Source organism: Cercospora beticola, chromosome 2 (assembly GCF_033473495.1).
Source record: "Cercospora beticola chromosome 2, complete sequence".
In the NCBI taxonomy this organism is placed as follows: domain Eukaryota; kingdom Fungi; phylum Ascomycota; class Dothideomycetes; order Mycosphaerellales; family Mycosphaerellaceae; genus Cercospora; species Cercospora beticola.
The window spans coordinates 3,492,939-3,520,470 of NC_088936.1; the positions used below are offsets into that span (position 1 = coordinate 3,492,939).

At 43.8% G+C, this 27,532-nt stretch overlaps 8 protein-coding genes across 8 annotated transcripts; 3 read left to right on the plus strand and 5 right to left on the minus strand.

Annotated features, from left to right (window-relative positions):
- Positions 1–10,805: 10,805 nt before the first annotated feature.
- Positions 10,806–11,745, minus strand: RHO25_003288 (uncharacterized protein; the record flags this gene model as incomplete). Its single annotated transcript, XM_023598794.2, has 2 exons — positions 10,806–11,585; positions 11,641–11,745. 2 exons carry the CDS (start codon positions 11,743–11,745, stop codon positions 10,806–10,808), a joined length of 885 nt encoding a protein of 294 aa, XP_023455236.1.
- A 296-nt stretch (positions 11,746–12,041) lies between these two features.
- Positions 12,042–13,822, minus strand: RHO25_003289 (uncharacterized protein; the record flags this gene model as incomplete). Its single annotated transcript, XM_023598795.2, has 3 exons — positions 12,042–13,241; positions 13,301–13,479; positions 13,537–13,822. The coding sequence occupies 3 exons, from the start codon at positions 13,820–13,822 to the stop codon at positions 12,042–12,044; spliced, it is 1,665 nt and encodes a 554-aa protein (XP_023455240.1).
- Positions 13,823–14,961: 1,139 nt separating this feature from the next.
- Positions 14,962–15,468, minus strand: RHO25_003290 (uncharacterized protein; the record flags this gene model as incomplete). Its single annotated transcript, XM_023598796.2, has 2 exons — positions 14,962–15,392; positions 15,447–15,468. The coding sequence occupies 2 exons, from the start codon at positions 15,466–15,468 to the stop codon at positions 14,962–14,964; spliced, it is 453 nt and encodes a 150-aa protein (XP_023455239.1).
- A 1,147-nt stretch (positions 15,469–16,615) lies between these two features.
- On the minus strand, positions 16,616–17,368 carry RHO25_003291 (uncharacterized protein; the record flags this gene model as incomplete). Its single annotated transcript, XM_023598797.2, has 1 exon — positions 16,616–17,368. One exon carries the CDS (start codon positions 17,366–17,368, stop codon positions 16,616–16,618), a length of 753 nt encoding a protein of 250 aa, XP_023455242.1.
- A 379-nt stretch (positions 17,369–17,747) lies between these two features.
- On the plus strand, positions 17,748–19,598 carry RHO25_003292 (uncharacterized protein; the record flags this gene model as incomplete). The annotated part of the gene is made up of 1 exon (XM_023598798.2): positions 17,748–19,598. The coding sequence occupies one exon, from the start codon at positions 17,748–17,750 to the stop codon at positions 19,596–19,598; it is 1,851 nt and encodes a 616-aa protein (XP_023455241.1).
- Positions 19,599–19,911: 313 nt separating this feature from the next.
- Positions 19,912–22,298, plus strand: RHO25_003293 (uncharacterized protein; the record flags this gene model as incomplete). The annotated part of the gene is made up of 2 exons (XM_023598799.2): positions 19,912–20,378; positions 20,435–22,298. The coding sequence occupies 2 exons, from the start codon at positions 19,912–19,914 to the stop codon at positions 22,296–22,298; spliced, it is 2,331 nt and encodes a 776-aa protein (XP_023456246.1).
- Positions 22,299–23,320: 1,022 nt separating this feature from the next.
- RHO25_003294 (uncharacterized protein) lies at positions 23,321–26,050 on the plus strand (the record flags this gene model as incomplete). Its single annotated transcript, XM_023598800.2, has 3 exons — positions 23,321–23,324; positions 23,515–24,419; positions 24,467–26,050. The coding sequence occupies 3 exons, from the start codon at positions 23,321–23,323 to the stop codon at positions 26,048–26,050; spliced, it is 2,493 nt and encodes an 830-aa protein (XP_023455243.2).
- A 128-nt stretch (positions 26,051–26,178) lies between these two features.
- Positions 26,179–27,201, minus strand: RHO25_003295 (uncharacterized protein; the record flags this gene model as incomplete). The annotated part of the gene is made up of 1 exon (XM_023598801.2): positions 26,179–27,201. The coding sequence occupies one exon, from the start codon at positions 27,199–27,201 to the stop codon at positions 26,179–26,181; it is 1,023 nt and encodes a 340-aa protein (XP_023455245.1).
- Positions 27,202–27,532: the final 331 nt, after the last annotated feature.

Consider the following 27,532-nt stretch of genomic DNA (forward strand, 5'->3'; position numbering starts at 1 on the left):
AAGCTTATATAGACTAAAGTAAGTAGTAAGAGACTAGAACAAACTCTATATCTTAAAGTTAAAACAGATTAGGTTTATATAATTAGAAGTAGACCTATACCTTCTTATCTACTAGGAAAGGAATATTCTAATCCTAACCTATATAGATAATATTCTAATTATAGTACTAAAGCTAGAAGATATACTTTAGTTTAAGGAATAGCTAGGTAAAGTGTTTAAGATTAAAGATCTTAGAGAACTAGAGAAAATCCTTAGGATAAGGTTAATAAAAGATAGATAAGCTAGAACTTTAAAGCTTAATTAAGAACACTTTATCTAGGAGAACCTTATAAAGCTAGGAATAACTAAGGAGATAGCTAACCTAACTCTCTTACTAATAGATAGTTATAATAGCCTAAAACTAATAGGCTTATATAATAAGAGAGGGAACAAGATAGAGTACTAGAGCTAAACTAGTACCTAGATATAGCCTATAGTTATAATAAGACTAGATATTACTTTCTCTCTTAGTAGGCTAAGCTTATATATTTCTAACCTAGCTAAGAGATACTTGCAAGCTCTAAAGAAACTAGCAAGGTATCTAAGGTTATCCTAAGACTTAGAATTAATATTTAGGAGGAATAGAGGAAGTCTAATAGGATACTTAGACTCTAACTATATAATAGATAAGGCAGATAGAGTCTTAATCCTTAGAAGTATCTTCTTCCTCTATAGAGCTCTAGTTTCCTAGATAAGCAGAAAGTAGAAGTCTATTATAATATTAATAATAGAAGCTAAGTATATAGCTATAAATATATATATAAAGTAGTCTTAATTCTTAGTAGTACTCTTAAGAGAGATAGACTATATAGAGCTAGTAGGAGAATACCTATTCTAGCTAACTATTAAAGCCTATCCTAATATAGTAAGAGAGCTAAGGCTAGTATAAATTATAGGGGACAACTAGGTAGCTTTAACTCTTATTAAAGATATATATACCTATAAGAGATCTAAATATATTAATATTATATATAACTATATTAGATATCTCTAGTAGTAAAGGAAGATTATAGTAGAATATATTCTAACAAAAGAAATAGTTGCTAATAGCCTAACTAAACTAAAGAATAGGCTATAGTTTTAGGAGTTTATAAAACAACTCTAACTTATATAGAAAAGGGCAAAAGATTCTAGCTCTAACTATAGATTAAACTCTAGACCTAGGATTAGCAAAAGATAGGCTCTCTAGTATTAGAGATACTACGGAACTTATAATACTAAGCCTAGGAGTTATACTATAGGAGAAGTAGCTTACTATACTTAATAAGTAATTAGGATCTAGGAATCTATATATAGTCTAAAAGGAAAAGCCTAGTAGAGAAGCAAAAACGAAGCTATCCCCCTTATAGTATATACTAGAAGAAGGATTCGTAGATACTAGGCTAAGGAGTTAAACTAAAATAGATTAGGTATATAGCTCTAACTATATAACTATAGTACCTAATAACTTATTATAATTTAGAGATAGATTTAAATATAGGAATATAGGCAGAAGACTATCTAGCCTAAGTAGGAGTATTAGAAAGTATAGTCTAGTTAAATATTCTAAGAAACACTTTAGAGATTAGAATTAGGTAACTTAGGTTATATAATATTAGGTTATATAACTTAGCTAATGCCTATCTTAGGAGTAAGATATAACCTATAACTAACTAATATAATTAACTCGGTTAGTTCCTACTTATTATCTCTACTTCTACTATATTATACCTATCCGACGAGTACCTACGAGAATATAATTCGATAGTTATAAGAAATAGTAATATTTGCTAAAAGAAGAGAGATCTAAAATATAAAGCTAAAATACTATCTCTATAAGAAGAAGTATTTTAGAGGTATTACTAAGTATCTATACTTTAATAAAGCTAAGAGAACTATTAACTTAAAATAGGCTAGTAGAGTAGAGAAGAGAAGAATACTACTTAGAGAGAGTATATTTAGAAGGAGATCTTTACTAAATAAAGAAGTATTAAAAGAAATAGTAAAGAAACTTAACTTAAAAGTCTAATCTCTTAAGAAGAAATAAACTTTAAGGAAGTTTTCTAAGAAGGTATATACTATCTAAGAAGATATAGAGCCTTCTATAGTATCTAAAGTATCTTAATCTCTATTAGAGAATAATAATATTAATAAAGTTATATACTTAACTATAGAAGTAAAAGGCAAGTATATACTATTAAGATAGCTACTTAACTCCTATACTTTATTATATATAACTATACTTTCTTAAAAAAAAAATATAAATAGTAAAGACGAAGTAACTACTAGTAATAGCTAGTAAACTAAAGAGATAGATAGAAGAGCCTCTAGTAATAGTAGTAGAGGAATAGGTAGTTAACTAAGACTTCTACTAGCGACGCTAAAAGTTACTCTAAAGAGCGTAACGCGCTCTATAAACCTAGTAACTACTATACTAATATACTAGATATAAATAGACCTAATAGATAGACTTAATAGAGCTAGATAGGTTCTCGAGACTAAAACCTTCTTACTTAAGGACTCTATCCTCTCTACTTTCTATAACGTATATAAAGTCGCGTCTCTACTCCTTCTCTACTCTACTTAGAGCGACCGAATCGACTAGCTTACTAAAGAAGTAAGCAAACTCGCTACTATAATATATATAGCGACTCTAAAGACTATCTCTTCTACGACTACTAAAAGAGAATAGGATACGTACTATATACTTATAGTTAGTTATATAACTACGATCCGAGTACTAGAAGGAAAGGAATATAAAGCTCTAAAGAAGAGGTTCTATATAAATATTCTTAAAAGTATTAAAACTATAGATAGTAACGTAGTCGGAGTCTAGAAAACTCGCGATAGAGTAAGAGTATTCGCTACTAGTAAAGCTAGCTTAAAGGAACTAGAAAAAGACGAAAAGTAGGTAATAGTTTATCTTAGGAAGTTAGTAAGAATAGAGAAGGGTAGCTTCTAGCTACTAGTATATAATATACCGATAACTAGTATATAAATAAATATAAACGATACGATCGTATAGTTTATCTAAAGTAATAGGATACTATACTCTAGCTTAGTTATCGAATAGATATTCTTCCTAAAAGGCCTAGCCTATAGAGTAGGTAGGAAGATAATAAGTATAGTTATCGAAGTAAATAATATCGAAACGGCTAGGGAAATCTACCTACGAAGTATTATCTACGAGAAGTACTTCTAGATAGTCGAACTATACTCCTCGAAGTATAGACCTATATAATATAGGAAATATATATAATAGAGCTATATCGAGAAGTACTATAAAATAGAAGTAGAGTATAGGAAGTATATAGAGAAATATAAGATAAGTATATATATAGCTAGTAGTAATAAGTATACTAACTATAGAGGGAAATATATAGTATAGTAGTTAGAATACTAGGTAAGATAGATATAGAAGGAGAAGGTATAGAGAGCCTATATTACGCTATATAATATTCTCGACTAAATAACGATAAAGATAAGCCTAATAATAGAGAGTATAGCTCTACTACTACCTCTACTACTACTACTAGTATCTATATATAATACGGGAGATAAGTACTTAAAGGTAGAGTCCCTAATAGATATAATACTAGCTAGGCGAGAGCTAGGGAGGCCGAGGAATATAGATATTATATAAATAGTAAGGGACTATAGCTAGAGTAAGATTACGAGCTTTATAAGAGGCGACGACTATACTTTCGACGTATATATTCCTCTCTCTAGCGCGCCTAAAGCCTTATATTACGTAATACCGACCGGGAACCTAATAGACGATAATATAGTAGACGATAATAAATAGTATACCTACTCTTACTATTCTATAGTATAATATAAACTATAGTAGAAATAAGGTAATAATCCTTTTTCTATAGATACTCGACTCGAAGAGATACTATATAGTCGCTATTTAAGAACCTTAGATTAATCTATTTATAAAACTAATATCCTAAATACTAAAGTACTATTATATTATCTCTAGATCGGGAACTACGAGAATATATATATATATTTCTAAAGAAATCGACCTCTAGACGTAGAAAGCTATAATAGTAGAAGACGATATTATTATAGTTATAGTCGAAATATACTACGAAAGTATAGTAGTCCTTAACTACTATAATCTACTATAACTAATAGAGAGCTATAAAGAGAGGACGCTCCCGACTATCGAAAGACTCCTCGAGGATAAATAGTAGTTTATAATAGTCGGAGACTTTAACCTATACTACTCGGACTAGTTAGAAGGTAACTCTCGACTATACCGGATAGCGTTAAAGCTAAGAGCTATTATAGAAACTAACGATATATAACTAGCTATACCTAAGAGACTTATTACTTAGGAATCTCCGAGAAGCTAATAGATACTAGATCTCTTATAAGTTAGTAGAGATATCTTCCTTAGCTTTACCTAGTATAAAGTAGAAGAGGAACTAGATTATAGCTCCGACTACTAGCCTATAGCTACCGAACTCCTTCTATTCTATAAGTATATCTAACGTAAGCTACGCCTATAATAGAAGAAAGCCGACTAGGAAGGAGTTAGAGAAGGTATAAGAGCGACTACGGACGAAATTACTACCTAACGCCTAGACTCTATAATAGATATTAGCCGGATAGCTATCGACCTAACTACTACGATTATACTTATAATCCGAGCTAAAGTACTAGTCGCAAAACTCTTACTATACGCTACTATATAGTAGACTATAGAATATAGCTACCTTACGAAATAGGCCTACTAGATAAAGTAGGTATAGCGAAGGAGTAGAGACGTTCTTAACTACGTCCTATACTAAAAAGCCGAGAATATAAAAAAAAGACAAATTCGATACGATATAATATAAGTATAGCGAGAGACTATCCGAGAAGTTATAGCTAATAATAGCAAAGTATAGAAACTAGCGAAATAGGCAAGATAACCGAAATAAGCTACTCTTCTCTAATTCTTTTCTATTCGATTCTAAAGTAGCTACTTATAAAATAGCGATAAAGGCAAAGCGAGAGCTCTAGTAGTATACTTCTTCCTACTACTAGTTAATATAGACCTAAGCGATATCTAGCTAGTTTAAACTCTAATAATCTCTATCGACTAAGAGATTATAATAGAAGATATACTTAAAGCGATAAAACGACTCCCGAAAAATAAAGTATCTAGCCTAGATATAATCTCGAACGAGCTCCTTAAGGCGTATACTAGTACGCTTGCTCTAGCTCTATCTAATATCTTCTCTATATATACGAGACTAGGCTTCTACTCCGAAACGTAGAAAGACTTAACTATAGTAGTCCTATAAAAGCTCTAAAAACCGGACTATATAGAGGCTAAGTTATACCGACCGATTACTCTACTTAATATAATAGTAAAGCTTCTTAAAGCTATTATCGCTCGACGTATATTAGCTATCGTAGAAGAAAGAGACCTACTCTTAGTAATATAGATAGGAGCCTAACTAAACTGCTCTACTCTATCTATACTAGAGTTAATAACCGAATAGATCTATATAGCGTAGAGCTATCCGAAGCCGAAAGTAGTATTAATACTCTACCTAGATATCTCCGACGCTTTCGATAAAGTCTTATATAGCTACCTTATTTATATCCTATACTAGAAAGGCTTCCTACTATAGCTAATATACTTCGTTATATTATTCCTTATAGACTATATAACGAGCCTCCGACTCGGTAATACTATAAGTAGTAAATAAGCGATAATAATAGGAATCCTATAGAGGTCTACTCTATCGCTAATCCTATTTCTATTTTTTATATCTAAACTCCTTCTATAGCTAGAGAGTAGAGAGACGACGGAGATAGAGTTCGTCGACGATATAGGAATACTAGTAGTTAGTACTACGACCGAGAGAAACTATAAAAAGCTAGAATAGGCCTATAAGAAGTATTATACCTAGGCCGAGCGATATAGAGCTAAGTTTACTCCTAATAAATACTAACTAATCTACTTTATAAGGAAGAGAAAATAGAATAAAATAGCAAAAGTTATAATTATAGAGTTTAATAGCGAACTAGTAGAATTACTACGCTTCCTAGAAGTCTAAGTAGACTTAAAGCTTAACTAGAAAGCGAATATAGAGGCTACTATATAAAAGGTAAGGGCGACTACTAAGGCACTATAGAGACTCTTATAGTCTATATAGAGAGCCGACCTACTCTATATAAGACAAATATATAATATAATTATACGAACTATACTTATATATAGTAGACTAGTATAGGCGATATAATAGCGAACGAATATATAACTCTTCGAAGTCGCCTAGAACGTTAACCTATACCGAATCGCCGGAGCCTACTATACTATACTAGTAGACGCGCTACGCTACGAAATAGGTACTCTACTAATTAAAAACTACCTATACGAGAAGACGTCCTAATATATCTAGAAGATAGAAAACCTAATAGTAATAGAATATATATAGCGTTAGTACTATAAGATTAGAAACTCGTACTACCGATAATATATAGAAGATCTCCTCTAAATAAGTAATATCTAACTCGGCTATAATATATAGGAAGAAGCGTAGCCTAACGAAATATAGAATAGATACGATACCTAATACCTCTAGTAGAAGGAAAGCTAGAGAACTATAGTAGCTTAACGATAGGAGACAGACCTATAGGCGCCTCCTATATAGTATATATAGACGAGAGGAGACGATAACTAATACTAGAAATATAAAGAGCTCTCCTACCTCGAGAGTACGGCTATAATACTACTCCGAATAGAGTATATCGGGCTTAATATATACCTATATATAAGGAATATCCTAGAGTTCGATAGCCTAGTATATAAGTATAGAGCAAGACGATAAATAGAGAAATATATTCTACTCTAGTACTCGAATATAGTATAGAGTAGGAACGAGTTTATCCGATTAATAGAGAGTATAAATATATAGACTATACTATTAACTATAAGAGGAATAAAACTAGTAGTATAACACCTAATAGTACTTAAGTGCCTCTAATAGTTCGTATAGATAGAGATAGAGCCGACGATAGAATAGAGATAAGAAAGAGAAATAGGAAAAGAAAAGAGAGAGGAGAGCCTAGACCTAAGAGGGAATAGATACTCGAGGATCGCTAATCTACGATCGTATATAACGATAACTCGATACCTAAGAGCGCCGTAATAGGCACGATATATAAAGTAAACGGAAGATAGGTTTTTATATCGCGAGACTTTTCGCTCTCTAGATAAAGATATATAGATAGCTCTATATAGACCTAGATAGGAGCCGGTTTAGGAATATAAGACTTTATCTATCTATATATATAGTATAGGTTTAGACGTAGATATACGTACCTACTTTACTACTACTATATTAATAATAGTAGTACTAACTAGAATTAAAATATTTAGTTAATTAGCTACTTATTATAGAGGATCTTTAGTATTAATACCTTCTATATTATTTACCTTAGGATTTATATTTATATTTACTATAGGTAGATTAAGTAGAGTAGTATTAGCTAATACTTTACTTAATATAGTATTCTATAATACTTACTATATTATAGTATATTTCTACTATATATTAAGTATAGGTATAGTTTTTGCTTTATATAGTATATAATACTTTTAAATACCTAAAATTTTAGGTTTAAGTTATAATACTATATTAGGTAAAGTATACTTCTAAATATTATTTATTAGAGTTAATATTATATTTTTCCCTTAATATTTCCTAGGATTATAAGATATACCTAGAAGAATTAGTAATTATCCTAATATATTTATAGAATAAAATTTAATTAGTAGTTTTAGTTTAATAATTTCTATAGTAGTAACTTAATTATTCTTAAATATTATATATATTTAATTAGTTTATAGTAAAAGCGTATCTAGATATCCTTAAGCTATACTATAGTTCTATATAGATTTTTTATAATACTTACTTAATAGAGCCTATATAAGTTTAGAGTAATATTTAAATAGTCTACCTAAACTATATACTTTTACAAGCCTACTATTATAATCTTAATAAAAAAAAAATTATTTATAAAAAAAAAAGAATAATAAAAATTATTTATAAATATATATAGTATATAGATATAAATTAAATAATAATAAATTTATTACTTATCTTATTTTTAACGGGAGTATTTAGTTTTATATTAAATAGAAAAAATATTATCCTTATACTTATTTTAATAGAAATTATACTATTATCTATAACATTTTTAATTTTAGTTACTTTACTTAATTTTAACGATATATTAAGTTAAATATACGCGATATATATAATTGTAATAGCTAGAGCAGAATTAGTAGATAGATAATTCTTATACGCTAGTCTATCTCTTTTAACTAGAGTAAGTAGTACGCCCTATATTTTTCGTAGGTAGAAAAGCTCTCGTACTAGTACTCTAGTAGAAAAACCTCCTTATATCTTTATATTTTATAGTAAGCTCTATATAGCCTGCCGCCTCCGTAGTTTCTAGTTCTCCTTAAGACAATTTATATTATCTTAATAGTTTATTAGATCCTTTATAATATAGTTCTCCTTAGTTGTTTCTTATATTATTTATTGCTTAGAAGCCCGATTCTCTTACCTACTAGCTTAGGGACTCTAGCCTATATATATAGTCTTTATCTCTACGCTAGTATCTATATTAATCTTATATCTAACTCTTTCTTACTAGTCTATAGTAGAAGCTCTCTCTAATATTATACTTCTACTTTAAACTTTCTGCCTTACTTAGTATCTAAGTTATATAACCTATATTTATAGAAATTATATTAAGTAGTAGTATTCTAAACTAGCTCTTCTATTATAGGTAGCCTTAAATATAGAATAAGAGTTACTTTTATTAGATACTCTGCCTTTAGAGTTAGTTATAAGGTATCTAGAAGAGCTAGACTTTAGATAAATATCTCTATTTCTATAGTTCTACTAGTTATTATATAATTCTACTATAGGACCTAGTAAGTAAATAGGCTCTATAGATAGAGTTCCTAATCCCTTAGAATAAGTAGTTAAACCTAGTAGTACTAGAGGTATATACTAGTATATAGAGGTATATTCTTCTTTCTCTCTAGAGTACTTTCTAAGAAGTTTCTAAGCCTCTTATTTAGCTTATTATTCTGCCTTCTACCTAGACTAGGACGTTTTCCTTTATAGTTTTAGCTGCTTTGTTCTATACTCCTCTCTACTCTTCCTACTTTACTTTAAAGCTTTAATTATAGTATACTCCTTCCTTCTCTTTAGCTTATTTTAGTACTAGGTTACTACTCTAGCTTCTAAGCCTAGAATAGAATTTACTATCTAGAGATTCTAGTCTAGTCTCTTAGTACTAGGTCTTATATTAGTTCTAGCCGCGCTAGCTCTAGTTTATAGTGTTCGTTAGAGTTCGCTCGGTATATACTTCTATAGATTTCTAGACTTTTTTTTTTATTACTTTCTTCCTATCTCTATAAGTATCTAGCCGCTCTATACTTTACTAGTATAGCCGAAGCTATCTATTTCTACCTACGACTATATAGAGGTATATAATAGGACTTTATAGGCTAATAGTTATATATTATTTAACTAATATAATATATTATAATTATTGCTTTTAATAAATATAATAATACTACTAATATTAATATTTTATATTTTTTTTATACTCGAGATAAGATTTAAACTTATAACCTAAACATCTTTAGAGTTCTACTCTACTAGGTTAAGCTTCTCGAGCTTTTTTCGTTACTTTAATTACTAGTTACTAGTAACTTTTTAATAATAGAGATATTAGGACTCGATCCTAAAATAACGATATATAAAATCGTAGTTTTACTAATTAAACTATATTCCCTATATAAAACTATTTATATATAAGTATTAAGTAGATTAATATAATAGTTAATTACTTATCTACTATTATACGGCTTTTTACTTATAACTATTCTAGAGAAATACGTTATTACTCTATATAAAAAACACTTTAAGACTAAAGTATTAATAGGTATATATATATACAAAATATTATATATTTTTGCCTAATATAAGAAACTTATACTAAATATACTTATAATATCTAGGCTAAATATACCGTAAAAAAGTAATATAGTTTGTAACTAATATAACCTATTTAGGAATTAAACCTAAGGTATAATAGTAAAAGTATTATATCTTAACCTCTTAACTAATAGGTCTATATAAAATACTATCCGAGGAACGACTTAAACGTTCACGATATATTATTAGAAAATCTTAAGTTTTCCCTGTCTACCAATTCCAGCACTCGAACTTATTAAGAAACAGAAGTTAAACGCAGTAAAAAAAAAAAAATTCGTGTAACACATCATCTGTGTACGGGTACGCAGCGGACTAGCTAAGTTCGATGTCAGAGCCTTCGAGGTTAAACTTTAGTATGCTGAAGTTTGTTGGGACGTCAGAACTTCCGCTCTGCCTATGCATACGATAAGTTGGGAAAAGCTCCAAAAGTCCATGACACCTTTTAGTGGCAGACGACTTGCAATCTCTGAGACGAGAACATTCATGTCAAACTCGGCAGTGCGTAAGCCGAAGGGGATGTAGTCTTTCAAGGACAGCTTGCGTACTAATATGGACCGTTGGCTGGGCCGGCACTGTGTTCTCCTTCGTATCTAGCGGGCAGAAAGATCTAGGGAGCCGGACTTTTTGAACAGCTTTTGCTGTTGAGTACACATCTTCGAATCACCGAGCAGTAGAAGAACTCATACCTCCTTCGAAAGTTTTCTCATTCGTACACCAGGTTCCATCATGCTCTGCAAACCTGCTTACAATTGGATACATCTAAGCCTTATAATAATGCCATGCCAAAAGCGCCACAACTACCGGCGAGGTCACCAGCATGATATTCCTGAGAACGTTTCTCATTGTGATCATCGCAACCACAAGCTGAAACTCATCATGACTCGCACTCTCATTGATCCTCGGAAACGGCTCGTTCGGCACAGGCTTTCCCAAGAACTCGCACAAAGGCTTCCATCCACTACCCAACTGATAATTCAACAATCTCTCAGGCTGGTCTTTCAATATCTCACGAATCTCAGCATAATGTTCTCGATAGATTGGCCGAGCATTTGCTCTCCACTCATCCGCAGTATTGGCACGAAACTGCCCTTGCATGAAACCTCGTTTCTGCAAGTTCTTGAAGTACCCCATCCCCCAAGGATCCAACAAGCAAAAGAACTGAATAACGTATGGATGATCCGCGGAGCGAATCAGAGCTTGTTCGAAAGATTTATACCAGGATTCGATTTCTCGTTCGACGAGGATGACTTTTGCATCAGGATATGCGTTGATGAGTTCTGGGCCGAAAGCGTTGCATGGGGTGTCGGTCGTGGCGGAAACGTGGCCAAGGAGTTGATCCCAGAAATCAGGTTTGTTTAGATCGAGGGACCTGTCGTTGTGGTATTTTGCTTCGAAGGCTTGGTCCCACATTACGACGTCGCGTTTGTTGGCGTGCATGTCGAAGCCGTGGCAGGTTGGGTAGCCGAGGCGAGTGAGAGCTGCTTTCATTGATGCTGTGCCTGTTCGGCCCATTCCGAGGGAGAGGACTTCCATGGGGACCTGTTGATGGTCAGCTTCTGTGGAATATGCCATACGGCTTCAGCTAGATGCGTACCTGTCGTTTATGGCCGTGTCTGTCGATGTTTGCGTTGACAAAAGGTTCTGGAAACTTGCGTTTTGTTTCTTCACTGAAGCCGAAAACGAACTCCCAGAGACTCATGGTTGCAAGAAGTGATGTTGACAGGAATGACTTGGAAGACGGAGAGATCTAGAGAAAGCTACATCAAGAGCTGGCTAACCAAGGAGCAGAGGATTGCTTAGCGCCTTGCCAAGCACCAGCTGAAAGTCGTGCACCTGTGCTGGATCCTGAAGGATCGTTCAAGCACTTCACTAGACTTGAAGTTGCCAAGACGAATGGAGACATCGTTGTAAAGAGATATTTGTGAAGGTTCATCATAGTTTCATCGTCATGTACAGCTTGTATTAGCAGCAGAGCATCATCAATACCGCTATCTTTTAAGCCACAACTCCAATCCTGTCAAAGTCCGGAGCGTACTGAGTATTGCCACTCAACCCACTGATCTTGATGGTATTCGTTCCCGTCGTGCTGAAACCACTCAACCTCACCAGATGGTTCTTCGCGACATCCTTGTCCCAATTGTATCCTGTCAACGGGAAGATGACGCTTTGTCCTGGCCCTCCATTAACGCTGATGCTTGCGCCTCGAGTGTTCAAGCCGCCCATATATCCGACTTCGCAATCGATGTAATCAAATCTCAAATCCTGTGTTGCTTGACTGGTTCGAACATTGCTGAGCGTTAAGGACCCTCCTCCATTTCCAATGTTGCCAGCTTTCTGACCTCCAGAGCATCCAGAGCAGGACTGGACGTTGGCACCTCCAGCGAAGGAGCCAGACTCGGCTTCAATCCAGGTAAGTCTAGGTGCGGAAACAGATTGTGTTACAATGTTGCTGAGACGAAGGGGAAGTGAGCCGTGGGCGTTGACTTGGGCGGAATAGGAGGTTTGGCCAGTTGTGGTGCGGCCTGTCCAGAGGTTCTTGACTGTTGCTGAACGGATACCAAGGCTGGCGAAGTCGATGGAAAGCGTTCGGACGGTGTTCGAATGGTCCACGAGCAATACTGCCTGATCGCCGTTGGCAAGAGGGCCGGCATAGACATCCCTATCATTGCTGAAGCGCTGGATGAGCTTGACAGGTTGACCAGCAGAATCCTGGTTGATCGCGATCAAGTCTTTGTTCAATAAGATGTTCCTTGTGGTATCCGACATTGATGGAACAGGTGTGGACACCATCAAGGCACTCTTGAACAAAGCCCATACGGCAAAGTGGGTAGCCTGCTCGTCCGTAGACATGCCGGGATTACCGACCTCGAGCAAATCCATATCACTGAATTTACCTGGAGCGTTGAGACCTCTGAGGTTGACGTGGATACCCTGGTTCAGAATACGGAGTACGCTCGCCCAGCCTTGGGTAATGTCGTCGGATACACGATACGAATTCGCGAGCGGTGGTGTCCATTCAGCAGGGCCTTGCAGACCGGTCGAGCTTGCGTATGGCGTGCCCCATTGACACACAAGCATGCCTTTGATGCCAACGTTCTGCAATGCTGTCGACATTTTTCCGAATCGATCTGGAAAGTCTGTGCGGGGATCTTTAGGAGCATTGTTGTCCGCACTGTCGATGTAACAATTGTCGACCTGCAAAATGCGCGATCAGCATGCTTTTGAATATCCAAGATACAGAGCCGAAATCTCACCTTCACGTATGCCGTGTTCCATCCTGCAAATTGCAGAGCATCTTGGTTCTCGAACCCAAGACTGCCTGGCCTCAATCCTTGCGCTGCAGTCCTTGTATCACAGGAAAATTTGCCCTGGTCGGTGTACATACTCCATTGGAAGCCCGAATCCCTTGCAAGCTTACTCAAAGGTGCAATGCCTACAACGCGTATGAGCAAGACGCCAGACGAAATTCATGTTCAAAAGAGGTATTTACCGTTGGGGAAAGTTGACGCATCGTATGTGAGAGAGCCGTTCGATGCTCGCTGGAAGCCCTGCCAGCCACAATCGACCTGGAAGTACTTGTATCCCGCATCCTTGAAACCCTTCTGTGCAAAAGCGCGGATTGTTGCATCAACATAGGTTTGATTCGGCGAACATCCGACGTCATTATAGGTATTGAACCCCATGACAGGCGTCCTGCCGAAGCCATTGTCCAATGCATGGACTAGAGTGGCCGGAGCCGCAAGCAAAGCAGCCGTTGCGAAAGCGTTCGAGAACATCTTGCCTCGCTACTTTTGATCGATATGCAGACTCTGTACCTTGAGACCAACATCCCAGCTTACCACCTTTTATGGTCCTTGCCAAGGAGATCGTGTCCGGTTAATAGCATCGTGAGCGCTCCACAAGCCGTGCAAGTCTGGAATACTCCGAAGCTTGCGGGCTCGATACGGCTACAAAACAGTGGAGGATAGGTCATTCGAAATGAGGTTGCAACTTCCATTGGCGGAAGATTAACTAGTGGACTTGTGAAGCTCTCCACAAAGATCGACAGTTACGCTCCGCGTTGGAACATGGGCTCCCCGCTAGTCCCTCGGGACACCTGACACAGTGACGAACTCTCGAAGGCATGGCCATATCGTCAATGCCGTCCGTGTCCATAATCGCGGAGAATCTGCCTCTGCTTAGAGTGGGTGAAAAATGAAACCGTCTTTGGGAGGGTCATGACCATTGAGATAGGACGTGCCTCAAAGCTGTTCTTGCTGGAAGGATATATCTGCAAATTCGTCGAGCAGCACGCCTTGTAGATTCTGTGGGTTCAGAAGCAATGCGAAAGCTCGAAAATCGCGAAAGATGATCTCCCGTCCGCAGACTATTGGCGCGGCAACGAAATGCATTCTGCTCAGCTATTGCCCCACCATTCGTGTAGCCGCAGACTCGTGGCATTTCGCTGTCCTACAGCAACATACCTCTTCCCTCATGCTAGACTGTTTCCGAATGCATGACTGAGCTTCCAGCGCCTTTATAAAATGTGGACTTGTGCTCGCTCCGAAATGCATCCGTCATTTCTTCCCTGCGCAGCTGCTGGATCTGCGCCTCTTTTGGTAAACATATGCTTCGTGTCCTGACTGAGTGCCGATGACGGGCCTTGCTGGCATTCAGATCGAAACGGTGTGAATAACACGCAGTCGAGTCCGGTCGAGAAGTACCAGGCAACTCGGTAGTGAGCCATGGCTCGCTCCAGGCGCAATCCTTCTCCAGACAATACTGAATGCACAGCGGTTTGCAAATCCTGCTATTCATGTTCTGCGCGCGTCTCTTGCAACGGTTCAGCCTATGGGATCATGGCATTTTATTGAACCTTTCAGCATCCCCAACCAGCATGTTGTGTAATTTGTGGTGCTGTTCACACTGCGGCCTTCTAGCCCTCAGGCGCACCAGTATACTTGTCCCCGGCGCTCTTGAACAACTCTTCCTGCATTCGCATCAACTCTTCGGGGCTCATGCCGCTCTGCTCGATCTTGGTCTGCTTCCTCTCGCGCCGCGCGCTCTCAGCCTTGAACCCTTCAGCCACGCGGCTGAGCTCGGGCACATAGTCGCCAAAATCCAGCTCCTCGAGGGCTTTGAAGATGTGTTCGCCAGCGATAGTCTTTTTCGCGTCCTTTTCGGCAATCTCGTTGGCTTCGGATGACAGCATGGTGATGAATTCGACACAGCACTCGATCAGTACGTCGCGCGTTTCTTTGGCGAATGACATGCTGCCAGTGCCATCGTTCAGGGAAGGGTTGGTCGCCAGGACCTCGTTGATGATCTTTTGGACTGTGGCCTTGGGGAGGGAGAGGTCATCGTTGCCTGCAGCGAGTGTTAGCAAGGGATGTGGATGTGTGTTGTGATTATGAGATGCACCTCCGAACTCCTTGTCTGACATGGTTTCAGGTGGTTTGTGGTGATCCTGATGTGTTCGCGACGAGCCTTAAACCATTCTCGAGTTGACTGTCGCGTTGTGGGATGACTTGCGACTGTCGCAGCTCGCTTTATACTCGAGACGTGATCCAAGTTGGCGCAACCAGCACATCGGTCCCGCTTGCGGGCGGAAGCTCGTGCATTTGCTTGGCGCGTCGCTCTTTCTTTCGCCGGAAACTTTCTTGACCTGCACTTCTTCACCACATCCACCTCGAGCTTCATTATTGTCGCCAGTCGCGCGCACCACCACAGGTCAGTCACACCCCTAGTTCCAGCTTCTCTTTTCGATGATGAGCAGTTGTCGCCCCTATCATACCAACGAGCTCCTATTGAGAGTTTCTGTGGTGATTGACCGAGCCGCCAAAGCTCTGGCTGAAGAAAAAACCATTTCACATTTGCATATCTACAAAGCTTCCCGAGCTTCTGCTGACATGTGTCTTGTAGTCTCCATCGTCGACGATGGTACCGGTATCGCGACCTCGAGGTTAGAATGAGCTGGCGGGTACGAGGAAGAGCATGTTGAGCAACACACCCGACCGCCAGCTTCTTTGACATAGGTGAGCAAAAGTCCCTGAACAATCAGCACAACTACCATGATGAGCAACATATGTACTATCAAATACCGATCTATCATGACGGAATAAACATGGTTCGATTACCTGATACTCCAACTTCACCTTCACCATTGTTCAATCCAGAGGTGAACAGAATGCTGACAGTTCTGAAGGTAGGTGTTCAATCACGTAGAGTAGGGCTCCGTGCCGAAATACATTCGCTGCACTGGTGAGTACACTCTTCTATTGCTGCTTTGCAATGATTACACCAAACATTCCATGCTAAACCTGACGGCTTCGGCCTCATGTTGATCAAAATGTATTACTTTTCATCTTTCGAATGAGCTACCATATCTTACTGGCAATGCATGACATTATTACAAGACCATCTTGCTGACCTGAACGAAGTTCAGTAATTTGTATTCGAAAGTAATGCCCGCGTTGCGAACCAATTGAGCGGACTTGCACTTGCGTCGAACTCGGCTGCGGGACAGTCAAGTCGCTGCCCACTGTGCCTCATATCTAGTCTATCGTAGCATCGTATATCAAGCATGCTGTCTAGTCCTGAAACGCTTTGAGCTCTGGTCCATTCCAAGTCACGAACTTTCCGGTCAAATCCTTTGGTGCATCCAAGACCAGCCTTGCAATAACATTGCCAGGTTGCTCGGGCTTCAACAGCTTGCCCTCCTCTTTGAAGCCCTTGAACATGGCACGGTCTGTGGCAGTCATGACCGTGTTATGCTTTTCTCTGATATCTCTCTGCATCTCTGTATCCACCACGCCAGGTCTTACAGAGATCGATGTGATATCCTCCTCTTCGTTCGCAATAGAGGCCGCGAGATGGTTCATCGCGGCCTTGCTAGATCCGTAAGCTCCCCAAGTCTGGTAGCTAGTCGTCGCAGCTCCAGAGCTGGTGAAGACTATCGTTCCCTTGCTTTCTCTCAGATGCGGAATGGCAGCTTTCGCAATGGCAACAGCTGAGAAGAAGTTGATGGTGAAACCGTCCCTCCATTCTTCTGCCTTGGCGTCGGCAACCTTCGCAACGGGATCAAGGACTCCATGGTTGACAATCACGCCATCGAGCTTTCCGAATTGCTTGATCGTGAGGTCTACAGCTTTTTGTCCCAGTGAGAGGTCGGAGAAGTCGCCTGGCAGGATGGCAGTTTGGTTTGGGTACTGCTTCTCGAGCTCACGGAGGGCGGGTTCGGAGCGGGCAACAAGCGTGAGCTTGTGGGACTGCTGGAGGAGGAAGTGGGCGATGGAGAGGCCAATGCCTCGAGAGGCGCCTGTGAGGAGGATAACTTTGGACATGATGCTGTATGCGTGTGTTGCTATGAAGGAGAACTAAGCTGTGGACTATGAGCAGATTTTATTAGTAGTCATGGAAGGAATCGTATCAAGTGGGCTGGTGGGCTGTTTGGCCGATGTCGTCCATCGTGTGATCGCGCAACACAGTGCTGTGCCTCGTCTATCGGAGCCATCTCATCAAAGAATGCTCATACAGCTGAACCGCGATTGTATGCTTATCAAACTGATGAGTGTGATGGATGTGCAAGGCGCAGCTCACGGCAAGCAGAGCTGAAACAGCATGACGCGTGATGCTCGAGCGGGCACGCGTTGACGGGAGAGCTCTCGACGTGCTCCTCGTCGCACAACTCTTGCAGCTTCCATCTAGATACGCCTCGTCAAGATGGCTTTCTCACGTATACCTTTGCTGCTGACTGTTCTTCATCTCGCTGCTGGTGAACAGCCCTCCGCCCCAGCTCCCATCGCCGCACCCCTCCGAGAGCTCCCGTGGGGCCAGCTCAACTTCCTGCACACCACCGACACCCACGGCTGGCACGGCGGGCATCTGCAGGAAGCGCAGTACTCGGCAGACTGGGGCGACTATATCTCTTTCGCCCACCACCTGCGCAAGAGAGCTGATGACGATGGCAGCGATCTGCTCCTCATCGATACGGGCGATCGAGTAGAGGGCAACGGGCTGTACGATGCCAGCGACCCCAAGGGCAAGTACACATTAGACGTGATCAAGCACCAGAGCATAGACGTTATGAGCGTGGGCAACCACGAGCTGTACAAGCAGAACACCAGCATCAACGAATTCAACAATGTCGTACCAGCATTCAACGATGCGTATCTAGCGAGCAATCTCGACATTATCAGCCCGAAGACTGGGGAGCAAGTACCTCTCGCGAGGAGGTTCAAGAAGTTCGTCACCAAGAACCAGGGTATTCGGATAGTGGCATTCGGCTATCTCTTCAATTTCAAGGGTAATGCGAACAATACAATTGTGAAGCCGGTTCAGGACACGATCAAGGAACAGTGGTTCAAGGACGCCATCGCCGACAAAGAGGTGGACTTATTTCTGGTGATCGGACATGTGCCTGTCAGAGATACTCCCGAATTTGAGGCTGTGTACAAAGCGATCCGACAGGAGAATTGGGACACTCCGATCGTGTTTTTCGGCGGACACACGCATATCCGTGACTACCGCAAATTTGAGAAGAAGGCGTGGGGGTTGGAAAGCGGTCGCTACATGGAGACTCTGGGCTTCCTTTCCATCGATGGTCTGAGCACCGGCAAGAGGGATGTCCCGACTGCCAGTAAATCGGTGGAGTACAGGAGATTATACATTGACAACAACTTGTTCTCGATGCATCATCATTCGGGCACAAACGAGACCACCTTTGGCACAGAACTCGGCAGGAACGTGTCGAAAGCCATCACAGAAGCTAGGAAAGAACTCAAGCTCGATCACACTTTTGGTTGTGCACCACAAGATTACTGGCTCAGTCGAGTGCCATATCCATCGAACAACAGTCTTTTGACATTGTTGGAGACGCAGGTGCTTCCAGATGCGCTCAGAAGCATCAAGCAGCCTACTATTGCTATCACGAACAGTGGTGCTCTACGTTTTGACATCTTCAAGGGCCCATTCACGATCGACTCCACCTTCCTCGTCTCGCCTTTCACCAGTGGATTCAGAGTGCTAAAGGACGTCCCTTTTAAAGCCGCCAACAAAGTCTTGCAAACTCTGAACGACCAGGGGCCAATCCTCCACGCAGACATGATTGCCATGGCAGGAGAGGACAAGAGCACGTTGAAGGAGCTGGTTCCACATCACCCAGTCCGAGCTGATAGCTTGTTATCTGCTGATGAGTCGCCGTCAAGACTTCAGCCTTTGTTGGGCGCTCAAAGTCAGACGCCTTTCGGCAGTGGCGACGGCGACGCGCCCCAGGTGCCAGGATATACGACCAAAGACGACGCAGGAACGGATGGCGACGATACGATTCATCAGCGCATCAACTTCTACAATGTGCCCAATGTGATCGGCTCGAACGTCAGCTTTCCGGCTACCACTACTGATCCTGACACTGTGGACTTGCTGTACAACGAATTCATTGAGAACTTTGTACTGCTTGCTTTGAGATACCTGGGCGAAAAGCGCGAACCGAAAGATTCGAGTCGTGCTGTTGATGGCAAGACCCTTACAGATGTGATTTCTGAGTGGATCCAGGATCATTGGCAGTGCCAATGATACTGCGAAATAACACGCTCGAATTATTCATTCTCGAAGCACATGTGCATCGCACGCGATGCGCCAAACATTCTTCGATCATCCTTGGCAGATTCCAATGCTGCAAGTATGTCCCCATTTCTCGCGCTGATTGCCGAAAGAGGCATCCTGACAGCACAATGCTCAATATGTGAGACATGCCGGGCTACGGGCCGATGCAAAGGATTCATTGCCGAATGCCTTGATCTGTGTGGTATTTCACGCGTCGAAGAGACAAAATGTCCGGTCGCTCGTGGAACTTGAGGCATACGGCTGCCCTCTGATCTCCAACAAGATGCTGCACTTTGTGCTTGCTGCGCTGCTAAGCGGCGCTCAGGCGCAATCGCTCGTTCCCGCATACGGCATTAGCGCAGATGCTTCCAACTCATGTCTAAGACGAAGTGTGTTCGTCTATACTAGCGCGTCGTCGACATACGTGGTCACGAATCTGGGGTCGACGAGCCTGGCAGCCACGCCTTCGTTCTGCAGCAATGCTACAACTACGACTTCTACCGTCTACGGATCTGTCTCGATATCGACAGTTACGCTGAATGGCAGTGATCAAACAATCACTACAGCGCTGCCGGCGTCGACAATCACCATCATTCAACAGCCTACAGACAGCCCACAGTTGCCTGCGAATCAGACTATCAACTTCGATGCTGATTCTGCAGCCTATCAGACTTCAGCGTCTGGGCCTCAAGTTTCTGCAGAGGTTGTTACAGCTGGGCCATTGCAGCCATACAGGGGAGACAACTACCTGTAAGTGCCAACAATACAGAAGGAGATCGAAGAAAAACAGCACTAACTTCTCTCAGTCTCATCACTTTTGGCTCCACCGGAGCAACTGCTGTCAAGCGACAAACTAGTCAGCCACAAGCCTACAATGTCACGCAGCTGTTCTCTGCTGTAGCGGGCAAGACCTACACACTCAACGCATATGCTTCGGAAGCGCAGAACGGAGATGCGGCACCAGAGTGTTTCCTCTCCATCTGTGCCGGAAGCACCTGCAGTCAAGCCTTCGATTTGACCTCAAGCTACGCCTTGTACTCTTACCAGTGGACGGCACCTGGCGCGAACGCGAATGCTCTAGCGACGTTCAGTGTCCAGTGTTCAGGACCAGCATACATCGCTCTGGACGACATTTCTGTCGCCACTAGTTCGCAGCCTGCGCCTGCGACCCAGACTGTAACGCAATATGTCACACAGACCAGAGATGCAGTGACGGAGACTCAAGATGGTTCGTCTCTGGTCTACGAGACAGTGACCGCTATTACGACAGCTCGAGATACGGTCACTGCTTACACTCTGTCCCTTTCAGTTCAAAAAGCTAGCACATCAACGACAACAGAATACACCACTGTGCGAGAGACTACGACATTAAGCCAGCCTCAAAGTGTGGTGTATGAGACGGTGACTGCTACTTCGCTGGCACTCGTGACGGAAACAGCCTTCAGTCTTTCGATAGTCAGTCTGAACGCAAGCACTTCGACGACCACGGAGGTCACCACTGTTCAACAGACTACCACACTAAGTCAAGCGCCATCAATCGTCATCGAGACAGTCACTGCCACTACGACTGCTATAGTAACAGAGACTTCGCTCTCGTTCCCATTGGCAAGCACCCATACAACAACCGAGATTGCCACGCTTCAGCTTACGGCGACCGAGACGTATCCTTTGACACTGCCACGAGAGACATATACGCCGTTCGCAGAGACGAGTCTCTTGACGATGACCCTTGAGCCATCAACTGTCACGGCAACGCGAGTCGTGACGCCACCAGCTGTCACGGAAACGGTAACCTCGACTCTGCCCAGAGACACCACAACACTTCCTGCAGTGACCACGACTCAAAGTGCGCCATCTCTGCTGCCTACGACATGTCCACTAGCTGGATGTGGTCGCCAGTCGACATTCGCTGGACTTTCTGGCATCACGCGCGAACAGTGCCAGGCAAGTTGTGCTTCCACCACAGGATGTGTGTCATTCCAATACGGAAGCCAGAGACAAGGGGTATATGATTGCTATCGGTTCAGCGTACCTGTCTCGCAAGCTCGTATTCCTACATACCCAAGCGATTCCAACTATGCCATTTGCTCTCAGTACTTTTGGTATGAAGCAGACGGAACTTGCGCGCAACCGCCAACTTCGACTGCAGTGCGAACTACGACCTTGCCCGCCTCTACCATCACATCCACAACGACCGAATACGTGGATCATGGCTACGAATCTATTTGTCCGACACCGCTGGTCACCGCCATTGTCGCGCCAGGAACCACCAGCAGCTACCAGCCTCTTTGCAACAGAATCTTCTACGCCTACATTCGCACAACTTCCACTTCGACCAACCTGGCCAACGGGGCTACATCCACGTACCTTGTCGGTATCGGGACTCCAGCCGTCACGCCTGCGACAGACGCATCAGCGTGCTATCGACAATGCACTCCCATCACTACTGCGGGTTCTACGTGGCCGTGCTTATACGCCAACTGGTACACGTCGAGTTACAGCTCCTCTACTTCCACGATGACTGCGAGTTATTGCAGTAGGGGTTATGGCACACTCATGTATACGTACTCTTTCAACTCGGAGTATTATAACCAGAACAATAATTACTGGAGTACGTCGTATGTGGCATATGTGCCGGCCACGGCTACAGCGAGGCCGACGCCTGCTTGAACGGGAGTTGGGTATATTGGTGGTGAAATTGATCGTTGGATCACGGGGGATAGTAGTCTCTGCTTTATGTTGCAATGGAGGGGTACACACCCGGTCAATGTCTTGAAGTTCCTCGGAGAAAGGCTAGCAGATGCTTTCGTCCGGAGTATGGCTGTACATGGCTGGAGGTGCTGCTGTGCCTCCATGCGCCGTCGCATATGCGGGGAGAGTTTCTCAACGATGGGAAGGTCCAATTTTAGACTAGTGATCCATAGACTATTGCGCTCTATTAGGCTCTTCAGCTCAGATTCTGCCATATATGGAAGAATTCTAGAAATTCTTGAGCGAAAAGGGCAGGAAGCGCACGGACAACTTCTTGACACTTGTTGACACAGTTGACATTCCCATGGTATTGCAGTCGTAGAGCGAAGTTACCAAAGCGGAGGACGGTGAACAGCCACAACCACATCCATACAGCTGAATTTGGAAGCTTCTCGTTCGGCTGCTGAGGTTCCGCTCTTTACCTCCATCCCAGAGGCGGAGTTTCAGTGCTGAAGGTGCGGAGTGAGGCTGCGTGATCAGCAGCTAGTGCCTGCAAGATGGCCGCCGGATGTCGGTGATGTGTTCGGCATGACGTTGGGTGCAATCATGGTGCTTAACCTCGAGCCAAGTGTCGGCTTGTCATTTGCTTGAGTGGCAGAGGCGCGAAGTGATGATCGCGGGCTGGCAGGACAGCAGCAGGTACAGCAGGGTCATCGTGGCCGTGTGCTGTGCAATTGCGTACCGGAGGCTGCCTTGGAAGCCTGATCGGCCGTCGCGGGAGTGGAGCCCGACCCTGGAGGCAGACGTCGCATCGGTGTGGCGTTGAAGATCGTCGGCGTTGCTGGACGCGCTGGATATTGCATTTCTGCTACAATAACTCCTCGCCCATTCGCACTCGGCCGGGCACACGCTCGCCTGAGCGCCGTCGAATTCACCCACGCTCCACAACTCTCCCTCTCGTCGCGTCGCGGATCCAGTGGAAAGGAACCGAAGATTCTCCAATGTGTACGTGTGTTCCCGACTCGCCCTATCTAATCCCCGTCCCACGCAATCGCGGCTGTGGCTGTGCGCGGCTCTCAAATACACCCAACTCCCCCTGCCCACCATTCCCGTCTTCCTTCCTTCAACACTCCTTCAGTTCCTGGACTGAGGCTGCACACGCGAATGGGAAACCCGCTGCTCACTCTTATCAAAGATCGATACCGAGTCCAGGCACTCAGAACCGCCTCGGAACGAACCCTCTCGCGCATCGACAGCAACACCAGCCTTGGACCCACTGTCAACAACGCCAATCCAGCCAAGGGCACCAAGACCTTCGAAGCTGGCGGGCTAAGCAATTCGACGCCTGGCGGAGGAGCCTCGTCAAATCCTCCTGCCATACATGAAAATGATGACTACTTTGGGCAACATAATGTCGACGGAGCCAAGGACGATGGAGGCGGAGGAAGAGTGGGAGGAAGTAGCAGTCACGCTGAGAAGGCCGCGCACAACGACGCAGCGACCGACTCGATCTCCCGAACCGCTCCTCCTCCAGCAGCACTCAAGTCCGAGGCTCCGCGCGATGGAAATACCACCATAACAGATGATCAAAATGAGAAGAAGAAGCGACAACCCATGACTATTGCCCGCATGAAAGCTGGCTCCCGGCGCTTTGTCATGCATTTCAAGAATGCTATCTGCCACAGCTGGATCAACGTCTTGCTCTTCGCAGTACCAGCAGGTATCGCCGCCGAGGCAGCCGGTCTGAATGCTACAGTCATCTTCGCCATCAATGCCGTCGCCATCGTACCACTTGCGGGCATGCTTGCTCTTGCCACCGAGAGTGTGGCCACTCGATTGGGCGACACACTGGGAGCATTGCTCAACGTATCCTTCGGCAACGCTGTCGAACTGATCATTTTCATCATTGCTCTGGTCAAGGATGAGATACGAATCGTGCAGGCTTCCCTACTGGGCTCCATCCTGGCCAATTTGCTTCTCATTCTCGGCATGGCTTTCTTATTTGGTGGTCTTCGATACCAAGAGCAGGTCTATAACAGCACTGTTACGCAAATGAGCGCTTGCCTGTTGAGTTTGAGCGTTATGAGTCTTTTGCTACCCGTAAGCCAGTCGATTTTCTACATCCCGCACACGCTAATACATTGCAGACCGCATTCCACGCATCTTTCAGAGATGAGGCCAAGGACGAAGCAGATCGCAGTGTTCTCAAAGTCAGCCGTGGCACAAGTGTGATTCTGCTCCTGATCTACGTCCTGTACTTGCTGTTCCAGCTCAAGTCTCATGCCTACATGTATGAGAGCACTCCACAGCACATTGTCGACGAAGAGTCGCATCCTGGTGTGCTACACGACCTCATGAACTCCTCATCTTCATCGAGCAGCTCAAGTTCGTCGAGCTCTTCAGATTCTGACACCGACGATTCTGGATCTGTGGTTACGACTTCGAGACGTGTGAAGCGCATGTTTAAGAATCGCAAGCGCAGAAAGTCAAGTGCCAGTACCAGCACGACTGCAACCAATTCCAACTTGCCTTCAGTCATCAGCTCGCCTTCACAGGAGAGGCTGCCGGCAGTAGAGCATGTCAGAGACCCTGAGCCGCGCCGTCCTACGCTTGCTGCGATTGCTAGTGGCGATGAAGGCGACAACGAGGACGGACACCCGCGAACTTTCGACTGGGCCGAGCGTCACAATAGCAATGAGAGCTCCTCCAAGTCGGCAGAAGCAACCAAATCTCGCAAGACGAAGAAATCCCGTAAGAGGGAGAAGGAGAGGCGCCGCCGCCAAAAGCAAGAAGATGCCGCTAACCAGGCTGCAGCGGAGTCAAACAGCGCTTTTGTTCCGGAGACTACTTCTCAACCCAAGGTCGCATTCGCCGAGAATGTGCAGACGCATGAAGTCGAGGCCCAGAACTCTACTCCCAGCAAGCTGCCGTTTAATATGCGTGCACCTGCTCTCCGACCGGGTCTGACCAGCTATCTGTCCAACACCGTCTTCTCCAGTCAGCAAACGAACCCAGCTCGCAGCTATTCGCCGCGTCCGAACCCAAAGCGACTGTCGACCAGCGGCTCAGGCACTCTGCGCCGTACCAGCTCTCTCCCAGATCGACTTGGCCATTCTGGCTCCAACTCTCGACCCGTCAGCCTCAGTGGCCCACTGCCACCATATCAGCATCGCGCTGCGGGCGCTGGCGTGCCTTCCGCGACCGACTCTACTGAAGAGGGAGGGGAGGAGAACATGTCCACTACTGCTGCTGTTGTCCTCCTCCTCTTCACTATCGCACTGGTCGCAGCCTGCGCCGAATTCATGGTCGACGCCATTCCACACATGATCGACGACAGCCCTGTGAGCGAGGCCTTCATTGGTCTCATCATCCTCCCAATAGTCGGAAACGCAGCCGAGCACGTTACAGCTGTCACTGTCGCAGCCAAGAACAAGATGGACCTGGCAATCGGTATTGCTGTTGGATCTTCGATTCAGATCGCCCTCTTCGTCACTCCCATCGTCGTCCTGCTCGGCTGGATCCTCAACACCAGTATGAGTCTTTACTTCAACCTCTTTGAGACTATCAGTCTCTTTGTCACAGCATTCGTGGTCAATTTCCTGGTGCTGGACGGAAGGAGTAATTACCTCGAGGGTAGTTTGTTGATCGCGGCATATGTGATCATTGCTCTCGCTGCGTTCTTTTACCCTAGCACGGCGAGTCAGAGTACGATCGGTGGAGGTGCAGTCTAGGAGAGTCTGGGCAATGCAGACTGAGGATGGTCCTGAGCGGATGGGTTGCTGGCACATGAGCGAATGATAGGTGGTGCAGATGTCTGGGTTCATCAGACTGGTTACTGGCGTTAGATACAGGAGTTCCATCAAGGCTTCAAATTCGCTTCAAGCGAAGCTCGCAGGTCGTCAATCTGTTTGGGTGCCTTGGAATCGTTCTCGTTCGTTTTTCCTTCGATCCCATCCACCTCCTTCGCATTAGCAGTAGCAGGCCTCAAAACCTTTTGATTCTGAAACGGACTCGGTTTCCTCGCCCCAGAAGTAGCCATAGCTCCCACCTCCGCCTTCTCCGTCGCCGTCGCTCCCCACCCCTGCTGTGGTCCCCTTCTCCCTCGTTCCCTATTACTCTTCACGGTCTCCGCCAAACTCTGTTTCCGCCTCTTCATCCCACCTCCACCACCGTCATCCCTCTCCATCACACTCCCCGCCAAAGCCCTCCTAAACGCCGGCTTAAAAGCCTTCACCGGTGCGATATCCTTTTTCCCTTTCGCACCAGCTTTCGCCGCCCTCCTCGCCGCCAATCCCAAATTCTCCTCTCTCATGGTATCCACTTCGGCTTGTAAAGTGTCGATTCTGGTTTGTTGACGATGTAAAGAAGCTTTTTCGAGGTATTTGAGGTTAATGTATTCGTTCCATTTATCTTCTTTGGTTTGGGAGTTGAGGTCGGATTTGAATTTTTGGAGGGAGGTTGTGTTGGATTCGATGGCGTGGGGGGTTGTTTGGAGGTCTGTGAGGTTTTGGTGGAGGCGTGTGGCGTGTTCGTGGAGGAGGGCCAGGCGGGGTGGCGCGGTTTGGTGTTGGAGGGTCCAGAGGGAGGGGGTGTAAGGAGGGATTTGGGGGTTGAGTTGGATGCTGCGCGCCTGGGGGAGGATTTGGGAGGTTAGGTGTTGGAGGGATTGGGTTGTGGAGAGGATGTGGGTTATGTGGCTTTTTGTGGTGGAGAGGGCGATTGTGTCGATTTCTTTGAGGGATTCGAGAGAGGTGGAGGGTTCGTTGGAGTCTTCTTGGAGGTGGGGTGGAGTGGTGGTGAAGGTGCGGTCTGGCAGGCGCTGGGTCGCTCGTGCCTGGATGAATTGAAGGCGTCGGCTTAGGGGACGCATTTGGCGGGCCATGGTGAAGATTAAGGCCGTGATATGAGATGGTAGTGGTGGTGTTCACTTCATGTGAAGCTTGAAGGTGTTGAGTTTCGGGTGGCGCTTGGACAACTCCGCATTCGTTACTTCCCCTTGCCCACGCTGCTCCTACAACTCCACAACTCACAACAAACGCAACAACAGGAGCAAGAAATTCACACAAAGCTATGGCTATGAATGCGACGACAAGCAACCAAAATTGCTACTTCATCTGTTAGGAGTCGCCTGCAGGCGAGCAGCAGCAAGATGAAGAGTTCGGCGCAAGACTGCAAAGCCGCGCACTCACAAATCACAAGACATGGGCCTAGTC